Here is a 21,711-nt window from a genome sequence, read left to right as displayed (position 1 = left end):
TGTCTCAGACTCTACTCACTGGCTTCAATTAGTGGTTATTGGCCCAGGCTCCACAGCCGGCACTAGGATGTTATAGCTGTGGGCTCTCATTATAGGTGTAAAGCTAGTTGCACACACAGAAGTGCCACCAAGTGGGCACGGCTGTGTGCGGATGGGTCCGTCCCTATGCACGGAAACAGACAGGTCCCGGTGGTCTGTGACAAGAACTTCAGACATCCATAAGAAAATACCGCATTGGAAAGCTCAATTAAAAAATTATGTAAGAATATAATTTATCTGGGTTATGATGCATTAACATTTCATCATTTTCAATTCCCAGTCCCCCGAATGAGCATGCTTGTATGTCTGACATAACAAATCACCAACCCACAAGGATTTTCCTTAGGTTTCCTCAAATGCTAATTATGTAGCAAATCTAATTAAGTTTGTATGATTCACTTCAGCAGTAGGTACTTCAGTTACTTCAGAATTGCCAAAAGGGATCTGAAGTGTCTATTCTCCCTCCAAAACAATCACGCTGCGCGCCAAACTGATAACCATTAAACACAGCTGCAGAGCAAATGTGCAGTCTTGGTCCTGTAAATACAGTGTTCACACATCAATCAGCCCTGCGAGCAATTTCGGATTCAGAACTACCGATTGCAGGTTTATGTTTCTGTTAGACGAGTATTATATATGAGTATTTTCACCCAGCACAGCTTGAACAGATTTCTATATGTCATGAGAGTTTCTTCCACCTACGAATGTTCACCGAAACTCTGAAAACCCCAAACAGTGGTAAATAACATTCTATCAACATCTTGTTGAATTGGTTTTCAAGCTCTATTCCTCATGTGAAAAAAGTCAAAAGTGGCCTTGTGAGTTTGAGAACGTGTTTATGGGACAATTGATATGCAATATATTTAGCCTCATTCCTGAAGAAAATCACATATACTGTATTTATTATAAATGCTTCTCTTTTAATGACAGTCGGTAAGTGTGCAAAACAAACCTATGGGCATATCTGAGTTACAGAAATTAAATGATTTTTATTTCAGTAACTCAAATAATTTCCAAGGAAGGAAATTCTTTCCAGAGGGGCTCTCCAAACTGGGTGGGTTGCCGGATGCTTAAGGCCATGACCGAATTCCCTCCAGGGGCTGTTAGATCGCTATGGCAACGACCCTCTCCCTATCAATAAGCAACAGCTCTGAACACTAATGTTCTCTTAAAAAAAAAAAAAAAATACGGTTTCCTTTTCTATGGCCACAATGATAGGAACTAGCTTCAAGACTGAAACATACCACTTTTTGTGCAAAACAAACTGTTTGCTGACTGAACGGTTTCACTGAAATTCAGCTTTGTCAATAAATGCAAAAACAAGGAAATCAGCCATTGTGCCCCAGTTCAGTTTCAAAACAAGGTAAAATTGGTGACATAAACAATCTAAGGATGTTACAGCTGGAATGGGTTATGTGCGGAGGTCCAGGCAGAAGAAGGAAATCGGTCTCCAGGGAGCAAATGACATATAGGAAGCCAAACTGACATGAGAAGAACATACGCTTCCAGCCAGCCCTTGGAGTTTCTTACAAGCAGCACACATTGGAACGGTTGTAGTTCTTATCTGTGGTTATTTCCCGATATGTAATTATGACCGTGCAGGGTAATAAATAAGCTGATTACATTGATTAAATGAAACATCTCCCTCCAACTTAAGGAGATAACATGGTTGCGAGCTCTGTCTTCACTGATCCCAGTATCAAGAGCTAAGTCTCTTCAGCTGTGCCCCACTTCAGGTGTGCAAAAACCAACACTACAAACCATCACGCACACTGCTTTGCGCAGCTCCGTTGCCTTGGAGGTACAGTACCTGACGCAGGGTAGGGCTCAGTAGATCTCTGCTAACCAAACGGTTCTAGTTTCTACTTACACTGTTTCACTCTGGGGCATTAATGAGCTTAGTCACTGATGAGGCAAAAAAATCAACAAGACAGGAGCTGGGGTGTGGACATTTTCACTCCTTAGCAATTACCGAACACTGTCTTACTCATCTACCAGACGCCACACTATTTATTGTGATCATGCCCTCCCCTAGTTAAGAGCTTTTCCTGGCTCCCCAAAGCTTATTCTTTATTTATCCCTATTTCCCTCCCAGCCCAGTACAGACGTGCACAGGCTCACCTCCATTCAGAAGCTTACCATTTTTAGAAGACTGCCTTTACACAAACCTCTCTCTCTTCAACTCTCGGATTTTTCTATTCCCTTGCTATCTTCACATAGTCCACTTTCCAAAGTCAGCTCAAATGCCCTTTTCCAGGAGGCCTTCAGGACCTTGATGTTGATTCTAAAATCCATGTGTTCAATCATTCATCAAATACTCCAGAGCCTATTATGTCCCTACCTTCAGAGTTTTATATTCTAGTGGGGGAAATAGGTATGAGGACATGCTAGAAAGGAAGTATGCAGGGGTCTGCACTAGGTAATAACGGGGAGCTAGAGCTCCAAGTTACCCAGAGGGCTCAGGGAAGGGGTTTTCTGAGGAGGTAGCATTCGAAAACCATGAGTAACCAGCTCTGCCAAGAACCAGGTAGAAGCATGCCTTCCAGGTCACACAACAAATACCAAGGCCTGGAGGCAGAGAAGAGCCTGGTGGGATCCAGAGATGGAGAGAGAAAGCTGGTGGGACTGTAGCACAGGAGGAGGGGGAGGGTGCACACGGAAGGAGGAACAATGGGGTGAGGGAGGGGGGTGGGCAACCAGATGGCCAGGTGGGCAACAGACCAGCCCTGGCAGGAAGATGGTAACATTTGGTTTTGATATTTCACATATCTATATTTTACCGAGTACATACAAGAGTAGCTACAGAGATTTATAAGATTCTCCAGGTAAACTCAGGGTTCACTTGCAACAAATCAGAAACATCACCAGAGATGAAGGCTGGAGTTGCTGATAATGAGACCCAGTGACCCAAAACAATATAGGGATGAAGGTACGAAGTCAAAGTACACAATATACACAGATCATTTGGGGGGTGTAATTTTGGGGAAATTATCACTTCATTCAGTAGAAAACTTTCTAAGGATCAACACTGAAATGCCCACTTCTGAGGAAAATAAAAACAGGGCATTTTAGTACTAGAAGTACTTTACTATACTTTGTGGTTAACTGGAATCCCTTCTTGGCTAATATTCAAACACCTTTTCTCTTCTAGTAATTCAGTAGATTTACTACCATATCTAGTTCCGTAGCGATAATAATCGATTTCCCATTTACTCACACTACTGACTTCCTCTCCCTATTTCTTATCTCTGCATCTCTCTCAGTGGTTTTTTATGGTTATGTATTATACAGAAAAAGACTCAAAATGGCCTACCAACATGCATGGAGATGATATTTTTATAAATGTTATTTATTGTTCCTTTTGGCAAGGATTTGGAATCCACTGCAGAGAGAAACAGATTTTCATGTATTCCATGTAGGGGCAGTAAAGAAAAACCTTCCCCCTCCTTCATGTCCTTTCTGGCTTTCCTGTCACCAAAGCTATAGCAAATTCTGATCTAGTCCCATATTAATGTTGCTACCTAGCAACTGGTTGTGATGTAATATAAAAATGAAGGCAAAATATATTTAGAAAGTGTTCCATGCGCCCAATCATACAACATTGAGAAGGGTATATTTGGTTTTGCTTAGCATTTATCTTAATTTTGATTTATAAAAATTCTGATTATTTGAAAATTCTATTATTTGGAGTTATTATTTGGAATCTTAGAAAGTTTAATGCCCATTAGCTTTTTGTTTTGTGAAAAAATGTTCTCTTTGTGAAAAAGAATGACAAAACTTCTCAGCTGCTTTGGTTTTCCGACTAATATTGTACTGCAAAGTAGAAGACTTGGGTCCTTGTCCTGATTCTGTTATCAACTAGGTAAGTGACAAGACAGTGTGGCTCTAGCTTTTCTTAATCATCCTCACTCCCTGCCAGGGTACATTGATCAGCATGATAATAACGGAAATCGAACTCCAGTCACTGAAAGAGTAAATGTCCTTCCTGAATCCCTTCAATAGAAGGCATCCTAGCATACAATGTCTGGCACACGGCGGGTACTCACTCAGTAGAGGTTCACTTGGAAAATTCCAGTTTTTGCTTATCTTTACATCTTTCGGACAGGGAGAAAGGCGAGGGCTTGAGAGTCATTTACCCTTCAATACTGAAAACAGAAGCCAACAGATTTTGAACAAAAAGAACTTCAGCCCTGAATTCTTGACAAAGCTTAGACTCAAGGTTGGTAGGTGACCATTTCAACAATCGAATGGCCAAAAAAAAAAAAAAAAAAAGATAATAAAATATAGATGGCCAGAGCCAAAACAAAACAAACAAACAAAAACAAAAGGAAGAAAACAAAAGAAACCCCAAGTACCTTAAGAAGTCACAAAATGATTTAAACACCAAAGGGGGCTAACTCCATAGGAAGGGGATCAAAAGTACAGGAGAGGTGGCCATTTTGGTGAAAACAATCTTATCACCATTAACAAAATGGGTGGGAAAGACATCATCAAAGAGAAGTTTCAGAATCTCTTGAATAAGAAGTGCAGAGAGGGTGGGGAAAACACTCTTTCATTTGTCCAGAAGTTGGACAAAATCTTCTTTCATGATGAAGTGCATAAGAATAGTTTCCTGGGGTTAAATGGCAGGAGCATCTCCTCAAGGGAAGATCAGAACCTCTAGGACAGGATAAAATGTTAGATTTAGCAAAAGTAGGCACAGGACAGACTGGAAGCAAATTTCTGCAAATCACTTATCTAGCAGAGGTCTTATATCACAGGATATGTAAACAACTCTCAAAACTCATCAGTAAACAAAGAAATGATCCAATCAGAAAGTGGGCAAAACACAGGACAGACATTTCATTTAAGAGGGGATAGATGCCAAATAAATATGTGGAAAAACTGTCAACACATTAGCTATTGGGGAAATGAAAATTAAGACTACACTTTTTGTTGGGCGCCTGGGTGGCTCAGTCGGTTAAGCGACTGCCTTTGGCTCAGGTCATGATCCCAGGGTCCTGGGATCAAGTCCCACATCGGGCTCCCTGCTCTGCGGGGAGCCTGCTTCTCCCTCTCCCCCTCCCCCTGCTTGTGTTCCCTCTCTCGCTGTGTCTCTCTCTGTCAAATAAATAAATAAATAAATAAATAAATAAATAAATAAATAAATAAATAAATAAAAGACAGTGACAACACCAAACACAGGAGAGAATGTGATCACTCATACACCAGTGGAGGGAATGTAAAATGGACCAGCTGCTCTGGGAAGCGGCTTGGCGATTTCTTATAAAACTAAACATGCACTGACACCATCTGACCCAGCAATCATACTCTTGGGCATTTATCCCACAGAAGTGAAAACATAGCCACACAAAAACGTACACACACGTATTCACAACAACTTTTTCAAAACAGCAAAAACTGAAAACAACTCAACTGTCTTTCAATGGGGAACTGGTTAAAAAGCTGTGGTATATTCATACACACCATGAAAAACTAATCAGTAATAAAGAGGAACTAGCTATTCATATACACAACAACTTGGATGGAATTCAAAGGCATTATGCTTAGTGAAAAATGTCAAATTTCAAAAAAATCCCATACACATAAACATTGTTGAAATGACAAAACTGTAGAAACGGAGAACAGATTGGTGGTGGCCGGCGGGTTGGAGATGGCAGAGGGAGCAAATATAAAAAGGTATCGTGATGGAACAATTCTGTGTCTTGATTGCAGTGGTGTCTATTCAAGTCTCTACGTGGGATAAAACTGCATAGAACTGCTCATGTGCATGCACGATTATGGGCTGAATAAATGGTGAAAAGTTCTATAGTCTAGTTAACAGCATTGTACCAATGTCCATTTCCTGGTTTCGATATCATACTAGAGATGTAGATGTCATCATGGAGAGAAGCTCATCGGTGAAGGGTACACAGGGCTGTGAGTACTATTTTTGCAACTTCCTGAGTGCCTATGATCATTCAAAAACTTATTTAAAAGGTTTTTTTTAAAGGTGTAGGCTAAAAAAAAATGTCTTGCCGATGTGCTCTCTGCATAAGAAAGAAGGCATAGATGTAAGGAGGTAGGAAGGCCTAGAAATGAAGTAATAACCAGGCTCTTATGTGGAGGCTGTGAGGAAGCATCTGACTCTGGGCAAATTAGTCTTCTGAATCTCAGTTTTTCTCATTTGTGGAAATGGTAGATCTATTCCACAGGCTTCTAAAAATTGGATGTGTTTAATTTTAGTGAAGTCCAGTACGTGTTTGGCATACAGGGGATATTAGTTTCCTTGTTTCTTAACCTGTACTACGTGATAGTGAAACAGACAGACAGACAGACAGAAAGGAGGTCATAGACCCAGAAGAAGTCCAAACACCAAATCTAAGGGGCACTCCAGCCTCAGTGACTACACAGAGGACCCCAAAGAACACAGGACTTCTGGCGTTAGTCAAGCTGTAGCTTGAGGCTCTGCTGCTGTTACCTCGTGGTGGAAAGTCTTTTCTGCAAAAATGTATTCCCAAAATTTAAAAAATAACTTTAAAGATAGTTTTACATTTATAGAAAAATGGGGAAGATAGTACAGAATTCTCATATGCCCATGCTCAGTTTCCACTATTACAAACATCTCACATTAGTAATGGTACATTTGTCACAATTAACAAACCAATGCTGATACATTATTATTAACTAAAGTCTACTCGTTATTCGTATTTCCTCAATTTTCCGCCAACGTCCTTTTTCCACTCCAGGGTTCTACATTATATTTTGTCCTCTTGTTTCGTTAGGATCTCCTTGGCTGTGACTGTTTTTCAGACCTTCCTTGTGTTTGATGACCTTGGCAGTTTTAAGGAGTACTCGGGTATTCTGTAAAATGTCCCTCAGTCGGGATTTGTCTGATGATTCTCTCATAACTGGAGTGAAGTTACAGGGTTTTTTCCTCGAGTATTTTTAGTCCCAGATTTTAATCCCAAACTGAAGAGAGGTGATTGAAGTCGGACAATTTAAACTTCCAGAAACTAGCAAGTAGTTTTCTGGTCACTCTCCTGTTAAGAAACTGCTTGGGGATACCAAACATTTCCTAAGAACATTACTGACACCATTAAATAGATCAACCTAGCCTGTGTCAATTACAACTAAACACAAAACAGTTCTAAGACTGATGGTTATGATTAAACAGTCTTTAGACCTCTAACAACCTTCTTTTATTTCACCTGTTAATGCCATTTTGTAGAAGGTTTTGCCAGCCCTTTGTCAAGCTCTTATTAGTATTTGTTCCACTTTCTAGGCAGAGTTTGCAGAATCTTAAAATGACATATATACCCAGGAACCACATTTTTCTGTTAAATAGTAACCAGAAAACGAGCAGCAATGTGATTGCCTGATAATCTCCAGAAATACAATGACGGAAAGGCTAGATTCTGCCACAATAATAATGTTGTGAAGTAATGAGAGTTTCCACAAGAATCAGTAACACATGTTACAGACTGGCATATGCTATCGTGTTTATGTAAATAAACCGTTTTGATGTAGGAAATTATTGTTTGATATTTATCATATTATATTCTAAACTATCACAGAAATATTTTTCCCTGAAATACCTGAGGCTCGGAGAAATACCATCGCTATAGCATTTTCTGTATGCCATTCAAAACGTACCCATTAACAGTATCAAAAATTTACGAATGTAAAATAATTCATTATATTGCATCACTATGACTTTATATGTAGTGGCCGGTACTGGCTGCCCAGCATCCATTCCCATCTTCCCTGCTTCCAAGAGTACCCAGATTTTCCTTCAGATATCCATTCTTCTTCTTCTGTCTCTCTCCCCTGTGTTTTGGGGGAAGCTGACACTTTCCCCAGTTCAAGGATGGGCCTCCACTGACTAAGCAAATTGGCATAGTCCGTTCTCCTGACTTCAGAGCAGAGTCTCTGGTTCAGGAAACAGGACCTTTCTGGACTAAGGAGGGTGAATCTAGAACTCTTACTTGGACCTGCTAGAGCTAGGAGGCAACGAGGAAAGAAGTCAGCTCTGAGATCAAACGTTTGATACTCAGCCCCCTCCCACTTGACTTAAGAAGGAAAAGAAGGTGACCACAGGCAGGGGCTGAGGGATGGAGAGAGAAGGACGGGGAGGGCAGGGAGGGTAGTGGGGAAAGGACGGGTGTATTAAAATGACCTAGAAGTTCTGTGAACTGCAGGTTCATCCCTGCCCCCTACATTGTTGAGTCACTGCCCTAAGGGACCGGCTGAGCCTCCTGCTATGTATGCTAACACATATATACTAGTATGTTGTTACCGATATGTGCAAGTTACAGCCCCTCGAGGTACAGTCCCACCTCTCTTCTTCCTTTAAACCATGAAAACTTCACCAAATGGTAGTCCACATCTCCTGTTTTGGTTTCTTGCTCTGTCACTCATTCCTGCAATGATTCTAATCTAATTGTGTCTTACATAATTGCTCTCCCAGAGTAGGGCTTACACCTGACTGATTGCACATTAAAATCATTTGAAGAGCTTTAGAATTGATGTCTCAGTCCCAACCCCCAAAGGCTCTGATTTAATTATCTGAGGTACAGTCAGATCACCAGGAGTTTTAAAAACAGTAGAAGATTCGGGGTGCCTGGGTGGCTCAGTCGTTAAACGTCTGCCTTCGGCTCAGGTCATGATCCCAGAGTCCTGGGATAGAGCCCCGCATCGGGCTCCCTGCTCCGTGGGAAGCCTGCTTCTCCCTCTCCCGCTCCCCCTGCTTGTGTTCCCTCTCTCTCTGTGTCTCTGTCAAATAAATAAATAAAATCTTAAAAATCAAAACAGAAGAGTCTGCTGTACAACCAACCAGGGTTGAGAACCACTGCTCTACTAGGCCGTTGCTACAAATGACCTCTGAATCACTGGAGTCGATGAAGTTTTCTCAGTTGTTTCTACCTGAAGCTGAACTCGTAGAAAATAGTCACCGAAGAGAAGTAATATTTTTCTCTCTAAAAATCCATTGGAAAAAGAGAAGAAGAAAATCCATGTGCAGAGAAGAACTGTAGGAATATGTGAGTTAGGATAGCTAAAGTGTGAGAATTTTAAGGGAAACAGTACTGTTTGAGAAAGTATGTGTTAGGAAAATACTAAAGGGAAAAGAGAGAAATTGCTGTAAACAAAATTGTCCATAAATCCTCTCCGCCAGAACAGTTTGAAATGGGTCTATATACTGTGTAAACCCACTTATTAAACGGATTCAGAAAAACTCTTAGGATGTTTTAGTGTCTTAAAGTTTGTTTGTGTGGGGAGGTGATGTGTATGTTAAAAGAGAATCTGAGATAGCAGAATTTCTTTCTTTTCGGTGCGTTTTCTGAGACAGAGATGATCATTAAAAAAAAAAACAAAGGTCAATTTGTATTTTGTGTTCACAAGTAACATAATACTTCAAAAGATCATACTTCAAAAGCAGAATACAAATTAAGAAGGTGTCTTCCTGTAACTGAAATAACACTAATAATATTATCACAAATAGATAGCCAACACCTACTGAGCATACACCCGGATGCCAGTATTAAGCATGACTTGGATTATGTTATTATTCCTCATGAGCCCTATGAGAGGAAAGAAGCTTCCTTATCCCCATTTTAGAGACGAGGAAACTGAGGTTTAGGGGCAGGTCACTAGTCCAGTTGGCATGTACCAGAAACAGTATTTGAAAGCAGCTCTGTCCAATTCCAGAGCCTGAGTTCTTAATTGTTATGCTCTTTTCTACATTGTTATGAATCCACCGAAATTAGTTTAAAAATTTTTTTTAAACCGCCCCCACACACCAGACTGTATTTTTAAAAAATCATTAGGCAGATTGACAGAGAACATTTTGGGCAATTATAGGATAGCAAGAACAGAAGGCAAAGGCAAGTGTAACCTAAAATGTAAAATCTAGAGCCAGTCATTCTGGGGATTTTCCGTAAATGTTTACTAGTGATGATGGACAAATTATAATTTTATACTCTCCTTGATTCATGCTATTTCTGCAACTTTAAAGTCTTCCCCTTGTAAATCTATTTCCCAGTAGCTCTACTTTCCATTTCCAAACAACCACAAGTCACTATGCCAAAGGCCCATCTAACTCAAGGTGGCTAAACAGATCCCGGTTCCTAATGAATTCATTTTGTTTAGAACACAAACATCACCAGCTGGCTTCCATGCACTTGAAAAATGACAGCTTCATAGTAAATAAAGGAGAAATGATGGCACTATTCTGAGTAAGTACTCACCTCTTAGCTGCTAAAAAATGTACATATTATATGCTCTATAGAATCTATATAGTGATGACCCAAATTAGAGCATCTCTCCTCTTAAGTGAATGCTCCCTGGAGGCAGGTACCATATCTACTTATCATTGCCTCTCTACTGCCTAGCACATGTGGTAGACTCCAGGTAAAAATCTGCTGAGCTCATTTAACATTTGATCTTCACCAAAATACTACAATATACATTTTAAAATGAGGAAATACATTTGATTTCAGATCATATCTTTCCTACTGGAAATCTCACATATAATTGTTTATATTTTACAAAATGTAACTGGGGGTACAGAGAAATGGAAAATCAGGAAAGGAACATTTTATATTTTGATTACTCTGAATACTATAGCTCTCAAGAGTATGAGATATTATTTTCCTGTTTCATATTAGTTGAAATACATTAAAGATGATAATATGTCAGGGTAAAGAATTACTCCTCATTTAAGTGCTCCTTCTTAAAAATTTAGGCAAACTGGGGTTCTCTGAAAGTTTCTGAGGATTCAGTAAGTTACAGTCATGTTAATGAAAATATAAACATTTTTAGGTTTCAAAAGAGCTAAGTATTGGATACAACCCTTATCAAGCTCCCACATTAGGACTAGAAGTTTTAACTGCAGCAATCACACAAGAAATAAAAGGCATCCAAATTGGTAAGGGGGAAGTAAAACTGTCAGTATTTACAGACGACATGATAGAAAACTACACACTCCACCAAAAAAAAACCTATTAGAATAAATGAATTCAGGGGTGCCTGGGTGGCTCAGGCATTAAGCGTCTGCCTTCGGCTCAGGTCATGATCCCAGCGTCCTGGGATCGAGCCCCGCATCAGGCTCCCTGGTCAGCAGGAAGCCTGCTTCTCCCTCTCCCACTCCCCCTGCTTGTGTTCCCTCTCTCGCTGTGTCTTTCTCTGTCAAATAAATAAAATCTTAAAAAAAAAAAAATGAATTCAGTAAAGTTGCAAGATACAAAATTAATATATAGTAATCTAGCATTTTCTAGAAACTAATAATGAAATAGCAGAAAGACAAATTAAGAAAACAATTTCCTTTACAATTGTATCAAAAAGAATAAAGTACCTGGGAATAAATTTAACCAAGGAGGTGAAATACCTGTACTCTGAAAACTATAAGACACTAATAAAAGAAAGTGAAGATAACACAAACATATGGAAAGACATACCATGCTCATGGATTGGGAGAATTAACATTGTTAAAATGTCCATACTATGCAAACCAATCTACAGATTCAAGGCAATCCTTGTTAAAATACCAACAGCATTTTTCACAGAACTAGAACAAATAATTCTAAAATTTTTATGAAACCACAAAAGACCTCAAAGAGCCAAAGCAATCTACAAAGCTATAGTAATCAAAACAGTATGGTACTGGCAAAAATAAAAAAATAAAAAACAGACACATAGATCAATGGAACCAGACAGAGATCCCAGAAATAACCTACACTTATATGGTGAATTAATATATGACAAAGGAGGCAAGAATATAAATGGGGAAAAGATAGTCTTTTCAATAAATATTGTAGGGAAGGGGCGCCTTGGTGGCTCAGTCATTACGCGTCTGCCTTCGGCTCAGGTCATGATGCCAGAGTCCTGGGATCGAGCCCTGCATCGGGCTCCCTGCTCGGCGGGGAGCCTGCTTCTCCCTCTCCCGCTCCCCCCACTTGTGCTCTCTCTCTCGCTGTGTCTCACTCTGTCAAATAAATAAATAGATAAATAAATAAATAAATAAATAAATAAATAAATAAATAAATAAAATCTTAATAAATAAATAAATAGTGTAGGGAAAACTGGGCAGCTACATGCAAAAGAATGAAACTGGAATACTTTCTTACACCATACATAAAAATAATCTCAAAATGGATTAAAGACCTAAATGTGAAACACGAAACCATAAAACTCCCACAAGAAAACATAGGTCATAATCCTAGACATCAGCCTCCTCACACAAGGGAGGCAGAAGCAAAAATACAAAGCTTTTACATAGTGAAGGGAACCATTGACAAAACAAAAAAGCAATGTACTGAATGGGAGAAGATATCTTATATGGGGTTAATATCCAAAATATATAAAGAGCTCATATAACTCTACACCCACAAAAAAGCAAACAATCTGATTTAAAAAGGGGCAAAGGACCTGAATAGACATTTTTCCAAAGAAGACATACAGATGGGCAACAGACACATGAGAAAATGCCCAACATCACTAATCATCAGGGAAATGCAAATCAAAATCACAGTAAGATATCACCTCACACCTGTCAGAATGGCTAAAATAAAAAGACACAGGAAACAACAAGTATTGGTGAGGATGTGGAGAAAAAGGAACCCTCGTGCACTGTTGGTGGGAATGCAAATTGGTACAGCCAATGTGTAAAACAGTATGGAGTTTCTTCAAAAAATTAAAAATAGATATACTATATGATCTAGTAATTCCACTAGTGGGTATCTATCAAAAATTTAATTAATTAATTAAAACACTAATTCAAAAAGATTATATGCACCCCTATGTTTACCACAGCATTATTTACAATAGCCAAGATATGGAAGCAACCTAAGTGTCCATAGAGAGATGAATGCGTGAAGAAGATGTGGGGTATATATACAATGGAATATTAACCATAAAAATGAATAAGATCTTTCCATCTGTGACAACATGGATGGACCTAGAGGGTACTATGCTAAGTGAGATAAGTCAGATACAGAGAAAGACAAATACCATATGATTTCACTTATATGTGAAATCTAAAAGTCAAAACAAATGAATAAACAAACAAACAAAAAAAACCCAAGACTCTTAAATACAGAGAACAAACTGGTGTTTGCCAGAAGGGAGGTGGGTGGGGGGTATGGGTGAAATAGCCAATGGGCATTAAGAGCTACACAGTTGCAGTTATAAAATAAATAAGTCATGGAGATGCAAAGTACAGCACAGGGAAGATAGTCAATAATATTTTAATAATATTGTATGGTGACAGATGGTGACCACACTTATCATGATGAAAAGGAAAAAAAAATTACATGACCATTCCACAGGTGTCCTGCTCAGGTAATCCTCCCTTACAAAGGTTAGGACTACAGAAACAGGGTTTTCCAGGAAAGGTTACTCAACAGATTGGGGGATGGAAAACATGGGCCTCTCCTCATCCACTGCTGACCTCCCCCACCCGCTGCAGAAGTGAGGGTGACGCTCTGTGTCTCTGAACCCAGGAGCCTTCTCCACACACACACTAGGCAGCTGCTACCCAGAGTGATAGGGGTTGCATGTGAAGTGAAAGCCATTAGCTTTAGATACACCGTATGGTCTAATTCTTTTTCTGTTAAAATGTCACCATTTTCATAACGTGAGCTTGCTTAGATCATAATAGAATCTATGCTGGGGTATACTGTCACTGGGTATATTTACTGGATTTTTATTAATTTTATACCTTTTGGGGGGGCATATCACAGGTATAGTGGGGAAACATCTCATTTTTGTGTGATTATCAAAGGCTTAATCTATTCAGTGGCCAAAACTCTGAGAAGGCTTTTCATTTCAAAAATATGCTCATTGTTGCACATGTATAAATGTTACAAGAAAACACTTGTTTACATATATTATAAAGCAAGAAGCTGGAAGAAAATAATGTAAGGATGAATTTGTTACGATTCATAATATGATACTGCAATTAATGAAGCAAATTTAAAAATGTAAACATACTCTATCACATATGGTAGAAAAAAAGGACTTACCCTTATTAATAATGCTTTTATGAAAGTTGAATTCATGCTTTCTCTATTAAAAAAACCACATGTTCACTTTGGTAGGAGTTGGATTTCATTTTGCTCATATTTAGAAAGTGCTCATATTTAGTACATTTTAAATGTAGCCGTATATACATTTAGCAACATTTGCATAATGTTTCCTATTTCATTAAAGATTTATAAGCAAATATAACATGTGGCTGATAACCCAACTCCAAAAAGAACTGATTCTACAACTCTATTAATATTTTAAAGGAGCTACTTTGAAGGTCATATTGATTGAGGACTAGAATTATATAGCTTAATCATAGCAAAAATTAGTTTCTTTTAAATGATCATTCTCCATATTATCTCACCAGATTTACAAACAGAGAAAACTGCAAGCTATCTTCCTAATCTAAATTAAGCATTATAAATTATCTTGTGGGAAACCAACAATTCCTATACCTAAATAAACACATTTCCATGTCTGTAGATAGTGTTCACATGGCTTCACTTATGCAATGCAATCAGAGGTCTTCGAGATTCCTTACACATCTAGAGGCAACTCCTAAGCCACAAATAAGAGAGAAAAGCTGGCTTGAATCAAGACATTTGTTCCATATTATGATGGCAGAGAAGTGATGAGTAATTCAAGAGAGATCATGATGATACATGGTGACAGTGATACATGATGATACCACTGAATGTTTTCTGTATGTTGTAGGCCGTTCTAAAAGCTTAACGTTATTAACTCACGCAAGCCTCACAATAATGCATTTAGATCCACTTAGATGGATGCCACTGATGGAAAAAGTGAAGACAGATAAGAAATTTGTGCAAGACCACACTCTTGGTAAGGTGTCAGCCGGTATGTTGATTCCGACTGGTTTTCTTTAAAAGCAAGTGCTGAGAAAGAGAAGAAAAACACAAGTTGTGACACAGAATTCTTTTCCACATCAAAAATTCCACAAGCATAGCTCTTTCCATAAGGACAGGGCGAAAGCAGCAGACTTCTCTGGTTAACATGGTCCTACTATCATCTGCCTTTGGACAACTGCCCCTGAATGCCCCAGAGAGACCATTATAATGTACAGATGATAAATGTACACATAGATCCATGCGTCCGTCCTGTGATGGCAATGACCACACTGCATGTCTGTGTAGTAGACTGTTAGCTTTCTGAGGGCAAGGGCCTAAGCTTTTTATCTGATTACCCTTATGCCTTACACATTTAAATGTTTACGTGATTAAATTTCTTGTCTGCTTTCAGAAGCCCCAACCTGCTCTTGATAGAGAAAAACTTCAGTGGGAAGAAGTAGGGGGTAATAGGGCTTTGGATTATTGCCTAAACACCCAGCACTGTTGGGATTTTCCTGCCATTTCTGGAGAGCACATAGCACGTCCATGTGGGAGGAGCTGAGGAGAAGTCAAAGGAAGAACAGAACACTGGCATATTGAGGACTCAGGGGACAAAGCATCTCAAAGCAAGACCTAGAGCTCCTGCACGGAATTAGAGGGAGAGACAGCCAGAATCTCAGTCTGTTCAACAGAAGGGAAACAGGCTGAGAAGCCCTGGTCTATGCACTAGATTCTGTGCTTCTAAAATGACTATATTCTGGGCCTGCTGTGAAGAAGAGGAGGGATGGTGGTCTCCCTCAGGTCCCCGGACTAGTGTAACCCACTGACCAAAAGGGGAAGCGGATTGTGGTAATTGCCCTGAAAAATGCCCCTGTTCTAATCCCCTGACACTGGGAACACGTTACGTTATGCGGCAAAAAGCACTTTACAGACGTGATTAGGATGAAGGATGCTGAGATGAGAATAGTACCCTGGGTTATTCAGGGAGGGCCAATCTAATTACCTGAATCCTGAAATTTGGAGAACTTTCCCAGCTGCGGTCAGAGAGAGGGCGCTAAGACAACAGGAGGAGTCAGAAAGATGCACCACTGCTAGCTTTGAAGATGGAGGCAGTGCCGTGAGCCAAGGAACGAAACCAGCCTCTGGAGGCTGGAAAAGGCCAGGATGATCCCCTAGAGACTCCTCCAGAAATGAACACAGCCCTGCCAACACCTTGATTTCAGCCCAGTGAGACATGTGTCAAATCCGGATCTACAGAGCTATGAAATAATAAATTTATGTTGTTTTAAGCCACTGAGTTTGTGGTAATTTGTTGTGGCAGCAATAGAAAACTAATACAGGGGTCTTCAAATTCTCAGTCAAGTCCACTCCCATGAGGGAAAAACTGCAGAGGCCCCACGTTTGTGTTAGAAGCTCAGGCAGAGAGGAAGGCCACATCTGACCCTGACAGCTCAATGAAGCCTGAGAGGAATTGGAAGGAAAACTTTTTAAAGCATTAGAGCAAGCCCAGAGAGAGTACCTAATGTAAAAGGCTGATAGCATAAATCTTCATCCCTTGGAGAAATGCTGCTTTGATTCTAAACCCCACCCCGAGATTCTCTTCTGGGAAGGCTGATTTGAGCCAACTCAGAACGTCTCAAAACAAACAGAATAAGAGCCACACTGTTCAGTGCTCCTAAATGGTTTCTGCCCTCCATTGTGATCCAAGGTCAGAGCACTCTGTGCAGAAGACGAGGAGGCAGTCCACAAAGCATTCTGTAACAAAACCCATGCCCAGGCTGCAGGAAAACAATAGCTAGCCACCGAGAGATCAAAACAAGTAAGCCCACTTTCCTCTCGTTTTTGCCAGTACTTCTAGGCAAAGAAAGCAAAAATCACAAGACAAATGTTAGTGGTACGAAGCATTTTATTTTAAGAACTCTTTGTGGGAAGCATCTTGATTTCACAATTTTCTCCATTAATTAAGAGTGAAGTTACACTGAATGAAGACCGGGCATCACAAACACATTTGCTTATGTTGTTACCCATCATATAATCATATAATACGAACCTAGCAGTTGCTGGGAAGTTCTGATGGAAAGAAGCATATTTTTATCCTTGTAAAGAATTAGAATAATGACCATGTAGTATGGAAAAATCACGGATGCAAAATGAAAAAAAAAAAAAAAAAAAAAAACCCAGCCAGTTTGTGTTTGAGTTGCACTGAATATTATGCTGTATAATGAATGATACAAAACTAGAATTACTTTTCATATACAAATTAAATCACTATGATTCAAGGAAAATCTAAGGTAATCAAGTATAACTTAAGTTCTTAAGATGATTGGGCACTCAATTAAAAAATAGTTCACTGAAGTTTGTAAATGTTTTAACATCTGTTTTCGGATTTAACTGTCAAAGTAAATTATCCTAAATTTGAGACTGTACTACCTAACGAAGTCTACCAGTTATTTTTACTGCTTCAGAATCTTGAAATTACAGAATATGAATGAAACCTTAGAAGTCACTCCAGTCCAACAACCTGCCTGATAGGAATGATTCCCCTAACAGATATTTTTACTTTTTAAAAGGCTCCAACTGGTAAAGCATTTTTCCTTATAGAATCTTCTACAGACCAGTTTATGCCCCAACTTATGTTGCAAACAAAAAAGAAAGAAAATGAAGTGGTCATTGATTCTGTTCCTACTATGGGTCAGGTATTGTGGTAGGTGCTTTACATATTTTTAAAGAATTTACTCTTCACATCATCCCAGTGAAATAGTATGAGCTACATTTCACAGATGAAATAAACAATAGGTTAAAATACAGGATAATACTGCTTCCTTTCTAAAATAACTAAAATTCAGTGTTATACAACAGGCAAATATTTCAATGAAAAATACCTTAATAAAATTGAAGTGGCTATAGAAAGTGTTTAAGTAGGTAAATGCATTCTTGGTATTCAAATTTACTGCCAATAATCTCTATTTTTTTTTAAAGATTTTATTTATTTATTTGACACAGAGAGACACAGCGAGAGAGGGAATACAAGCAGGGGGAATGGGAGAGGGAGAAGCAGGCTTCCCGCGGAGCAGGGAGCCTGATGCGGGGCTCGATCCCAGGACCCTGGGATCATGACCTGAGCTGAAGGCAGATGCTTAATGACTGAGCCACCCAGGCGCCCCAATAATCTCTATTTTTTTTTCAAAGATTTTATTTATTTGAGAGAGAGAATGAGAGACAGAGAGCACGAGAGGGAAGAGAGTCAGAGGGAGAAGCAGACCCCCCACTGAGCAGGGAGCCTGATATGGGACTCGATCCCGGGACTCCAGGATCATAACCTGAGCTGAAGGCAGTCACTTAACCAACTGAGCCACCCAGGCGCCCCAATAATCTCTATTTTTAATAGTAAACCAGAAAATAACCAACAGGTTTATGATAAGGAAATATTTTAACAAAAAAAACATTAAAATATTAGAGAGCTAACAAAGGTCAATTTGGACATTTAGATCACATTCCATGTTAAAACAGAATATGCCTAAAAGTGGACACAAATAATTTATAAATTTTCTAAAATTTCTATATACTTCGTAGTTTTGTTACCCTTTCTGTGTGACACTGATATTTTTCACTAGAAGGTATTTTTGTAGACATTAATGGACACATCTGGAGACTTTTTAAGTTTCAATTTACTCTACAGAAATTGTAAAAGAGACGCGTGCTCTTTCATGGAGGATGCGCCTGAACAAAAAGGTAACAGGAAATCATTAGCACCACGAAGCACAGAACACTGACAGAGAGGGAACAGAGACATTTAATATTGGATATGGTCCAATTTTACATTATGGAAAAAATAATACAAATCACTCACTGCTTGCCTATTGTGCATTTGGCAATGTACTAGGCACTCTGCATCCATTATGACATATAATCACTGCACGCTAGGCTGAACATCTCCATTTTTCAGATAAGGAAATTAAGATTTATAATGGAAAATAACTTTCCCAAGAAGACACAACTCTTGTGTAATAGAACGGTTCTAAACCCAGACTATTTAATGAAAGCCTTTTTCTCCTCTCGGAAAAGAAATGCTGGTGGTGAAGACCCGTTGAAGGACTGAGGAGCAAATCTCAGAATAAGCTGCTAGTCATGTAATTTAAATGACAGGAGAGGCTTGAGAACCCAAGTTCTGCTCTAAGGGTGGAGAAGAAATTTCATAAACAGGTCTCAGATGGGCTGGCACTTGGCCTAATGAGCAATGCTTCTGAAGTGACCTTCACCTCCTTGGTCTCACAGTGAACACCATTCAGAAATGGGCTGTGGTTTACTTGTACCTGCCAGTTGCTCTTGATAAGCAGGTGGGCTTGGGGCCAGTCTCCAGAAGGAGAATCTCCAGGAAGAAGCTGGGGTCAGAATAAAGGCAAAGGGAGTGCTCATGCCTGGTATCAATCCACAGCTGTCTGACTCTACAGGAAAATGCAAAGTTATACTTCCATGTGAGAGCACGTGGTGTCATCACGGATTTGTTCCCCTAAGTTTCTGTATCATTTTCCCTTAAGGAAACTAAATTCTTTATCGGTGTCTGAGGGTGTCTTTCTATCAACACACATCCTGTTGCCACAAAGGTTATTAAATACCTCCTTCCTATGAATGGAATTCCAGTCAGATCAGCCCCAGCTTATCTGCTTGTGTGCCCAGGACACCTTTACTCATTCTTCAAATCTCATTCTTCAGGAGTCTTGTGGACTGATTTCCTTAGGTTCATTCAGGCACCTTTTCTCCATGTTTAGATTGCACTGTGTAAGTACTCCATTGTACCAATGTCTCAATAATCATGACGTTCATTCACAGATGGCTCTCTCCACTAAACCCGTATCTCCGGCCTGATTGTTCCTCTTTAAACCCAGCCTACAGCAGGTACTCAGTATTCATTTGTTAAATAAACCTGCTATTCTTTTTGTTGTCTTTCTCACTTCGATACATACCCTTTGAATGCCAGCATGTTAACGCTGAATTAAACCCAATGCAAGGTGTTGTCAAAAGATGACACATTGATTAAAGCGTTTTGAGAAAAAGAATAACATGTAAAGACATAAGAACAGTAATAGCTACTACTTCCTGAGTACTGTGTACCTTATAATGTACCACTAGTTTTGCATGTAGACATTCATTGAATCTTCACAATAACACTTTGCAAAAAGAACTGTTATTTCCCTCGTTTTCCAGATGAGGATGTTGAAGCGGAGGGAGCTCAGATTGGGCTGCTCTGTGAATCCAGGCAGTCCAACCCTACACTGATTGCCCTGAACTACTGTCAGCCAAACCTTCCCTGTGTTAGTGATTTATATATTCCTTTTCATTTAATCCTTGAAGGCAGTTCTGTAAGAGAGAAGGAACATTTCAAGAGCACAAGTCAAGTTGCATGGACTTGATCTGGTCCCACGGCCCCGCAGGTGAGTAGCAGGGCACGTGCTGTGTATCTGAGTGCTGCCTCGTGAGGAACATCATGATGCCGACATTACCCGCACGTGCACTGCTCCCTCTGCATCAGCTTGAAGCAGAAATTTTCCCTCATCTCGTTCTTCCTATTAGGAGTATTTAGGGCTCTTATTCTCTATAACATTTTAGCATCAACTAATGATGCTTTCAAGAAAAAAGTCTGTTTGGATTTTGTTTGAAGTTCGACTGAATCTATAGATTAAACCACGACTCACTATTGTAATCAATTTCTCTAACTATGAACATAGTCTTTAAAAAAAATCATTTAAAAACTGTCTTTTAATTGATTTCATAAGTTTTATAATTTTCCCATTAAAGATCTCAAATAATTTTTTAAAGATTGTCACATCTGTAATTGCTACCATAGCTACTGATTTTCTTAAAAAATTGTATTTTCAGTTTGTATTTGAGGTTCACCTATAGCAACACTGTTAAATTCTCCAATTAATTCTAATAAGTAATATGAGTTAAGTTGGATTTTCTATGTAGAAAATCATATTCACCACCAATAAATGACACTTCTTTCTTCTTTTCTCCTGCTCTTACAAATTTTCTCTTCTTATTCTTGTCTTACTGTGCTGGCTAGGACATCTAGTACAACAATAAATATAATTAGTTACAGTGGGTATGCTAGCTTCTGATTTTAAAAGTAACGCTTCCAACATTTACCATTAAATATAATGTTTGTTGTAGGTTCTTGATGGATAACCTTTACTAAGTAAAGGAAATTACTAATTTACTAAGAATTTTTTCTTTCTTTTAATTATAAGCAGGTGCTGAAAATTACTGAATATTTTTTCTGCATTCATTGAGATGAGTTTTTAGTTTTTCTTCTTTTAGTCAGCTAATATAATGAATTATATTAATAGACTGTCCAAAGTTAAATCAATCTGCCATTCCTGGAATAACTTCAACTTGGTCTTCAATATTTCTGGATTGAGTTTGCTATAAGAACTTTGTATCTCAGTGTATGAATGAGATTGGTCTACAGTTTTCTCCTCTTGGATTGTCCTTCTCTGGTTTTGAAGTTATACTAACTTTGTGAAATTAGATAGGCCAGGTTCTTTCTTCTATTCTCTAGAACAGTTTCTAGTCTAGAAGTATATAAAACATTGACCTCTGGTAGAACTTACCTATACTATCAATTGGGCCTGTTGTCTTTAAGGGAAAATAAGCTATTGGCTCAATTTCTTTCATACTACGGGAAGATTTGAATTCTTTTTCTGCTTGGGTCAATTTTGGTTCATTTTTATTTTTCTAGGAAAGTGAGAACTACACAATTAACTGAAATTTACAAAATTAAATTCAGAATTTTGTAGGGATCCTTAGAGAAAAAAAAAAC

At 38.9% G+C, this 21,711-nt stretch overlaps 1 protein-coding gene across 3 annotated transcripts in view; it reads right to left on the bottom strand.

Moving 5' to 3' along the window:
• Positions 1–21,711, bottom strand: part of BCKDHB (branched chain keto acid dehydrogenase E1 subunit beta) — a 213,583-nt gene that overhangs the window by 14,352 nt on the left and 177,520 nt on the right. Inside the window, exon 10 of one of the 3 annotated variants that reach the window (XM_034991520.1) lies at positions 4,163–4,184. The exons of the other annotated variants lie outside the window; for them this stretch is intronic. Coding sequence (XP_034847411.1) covers positions 4,179–4,184 — 6 coding nt within the window. The 3' untranslated portion in view covers positions 4,163–4,178. Of the gene's footprint in view, positions 1–4,162; positions 4,185–21,711 lie in introns of those variants that run through there. 3 annotated transcript variants of the gene reach the window in all.

Source organism: Mirounga leonina, unplaced genomic scaffold (assembly GCF_011800145.1).
Source record: "Mirounga leonina isolate KUSES-001 unplaced genomic scaffold, KU_Mleo_1.0 Mir_53, whole genome shotgun sequence".
In the NCBI taxonomy this organism is placed as follows: Eukaryota; Metazoa; Chordata; class Mammalia; order Carnivora; family Phocidae; genus Mirounga; species Mirounga leonina.
The sequence above is the reverse complement of the archived record's forward strand: the minus strand, read 5'-3'. Positions and strand labels throughout refer to the sequence as shown.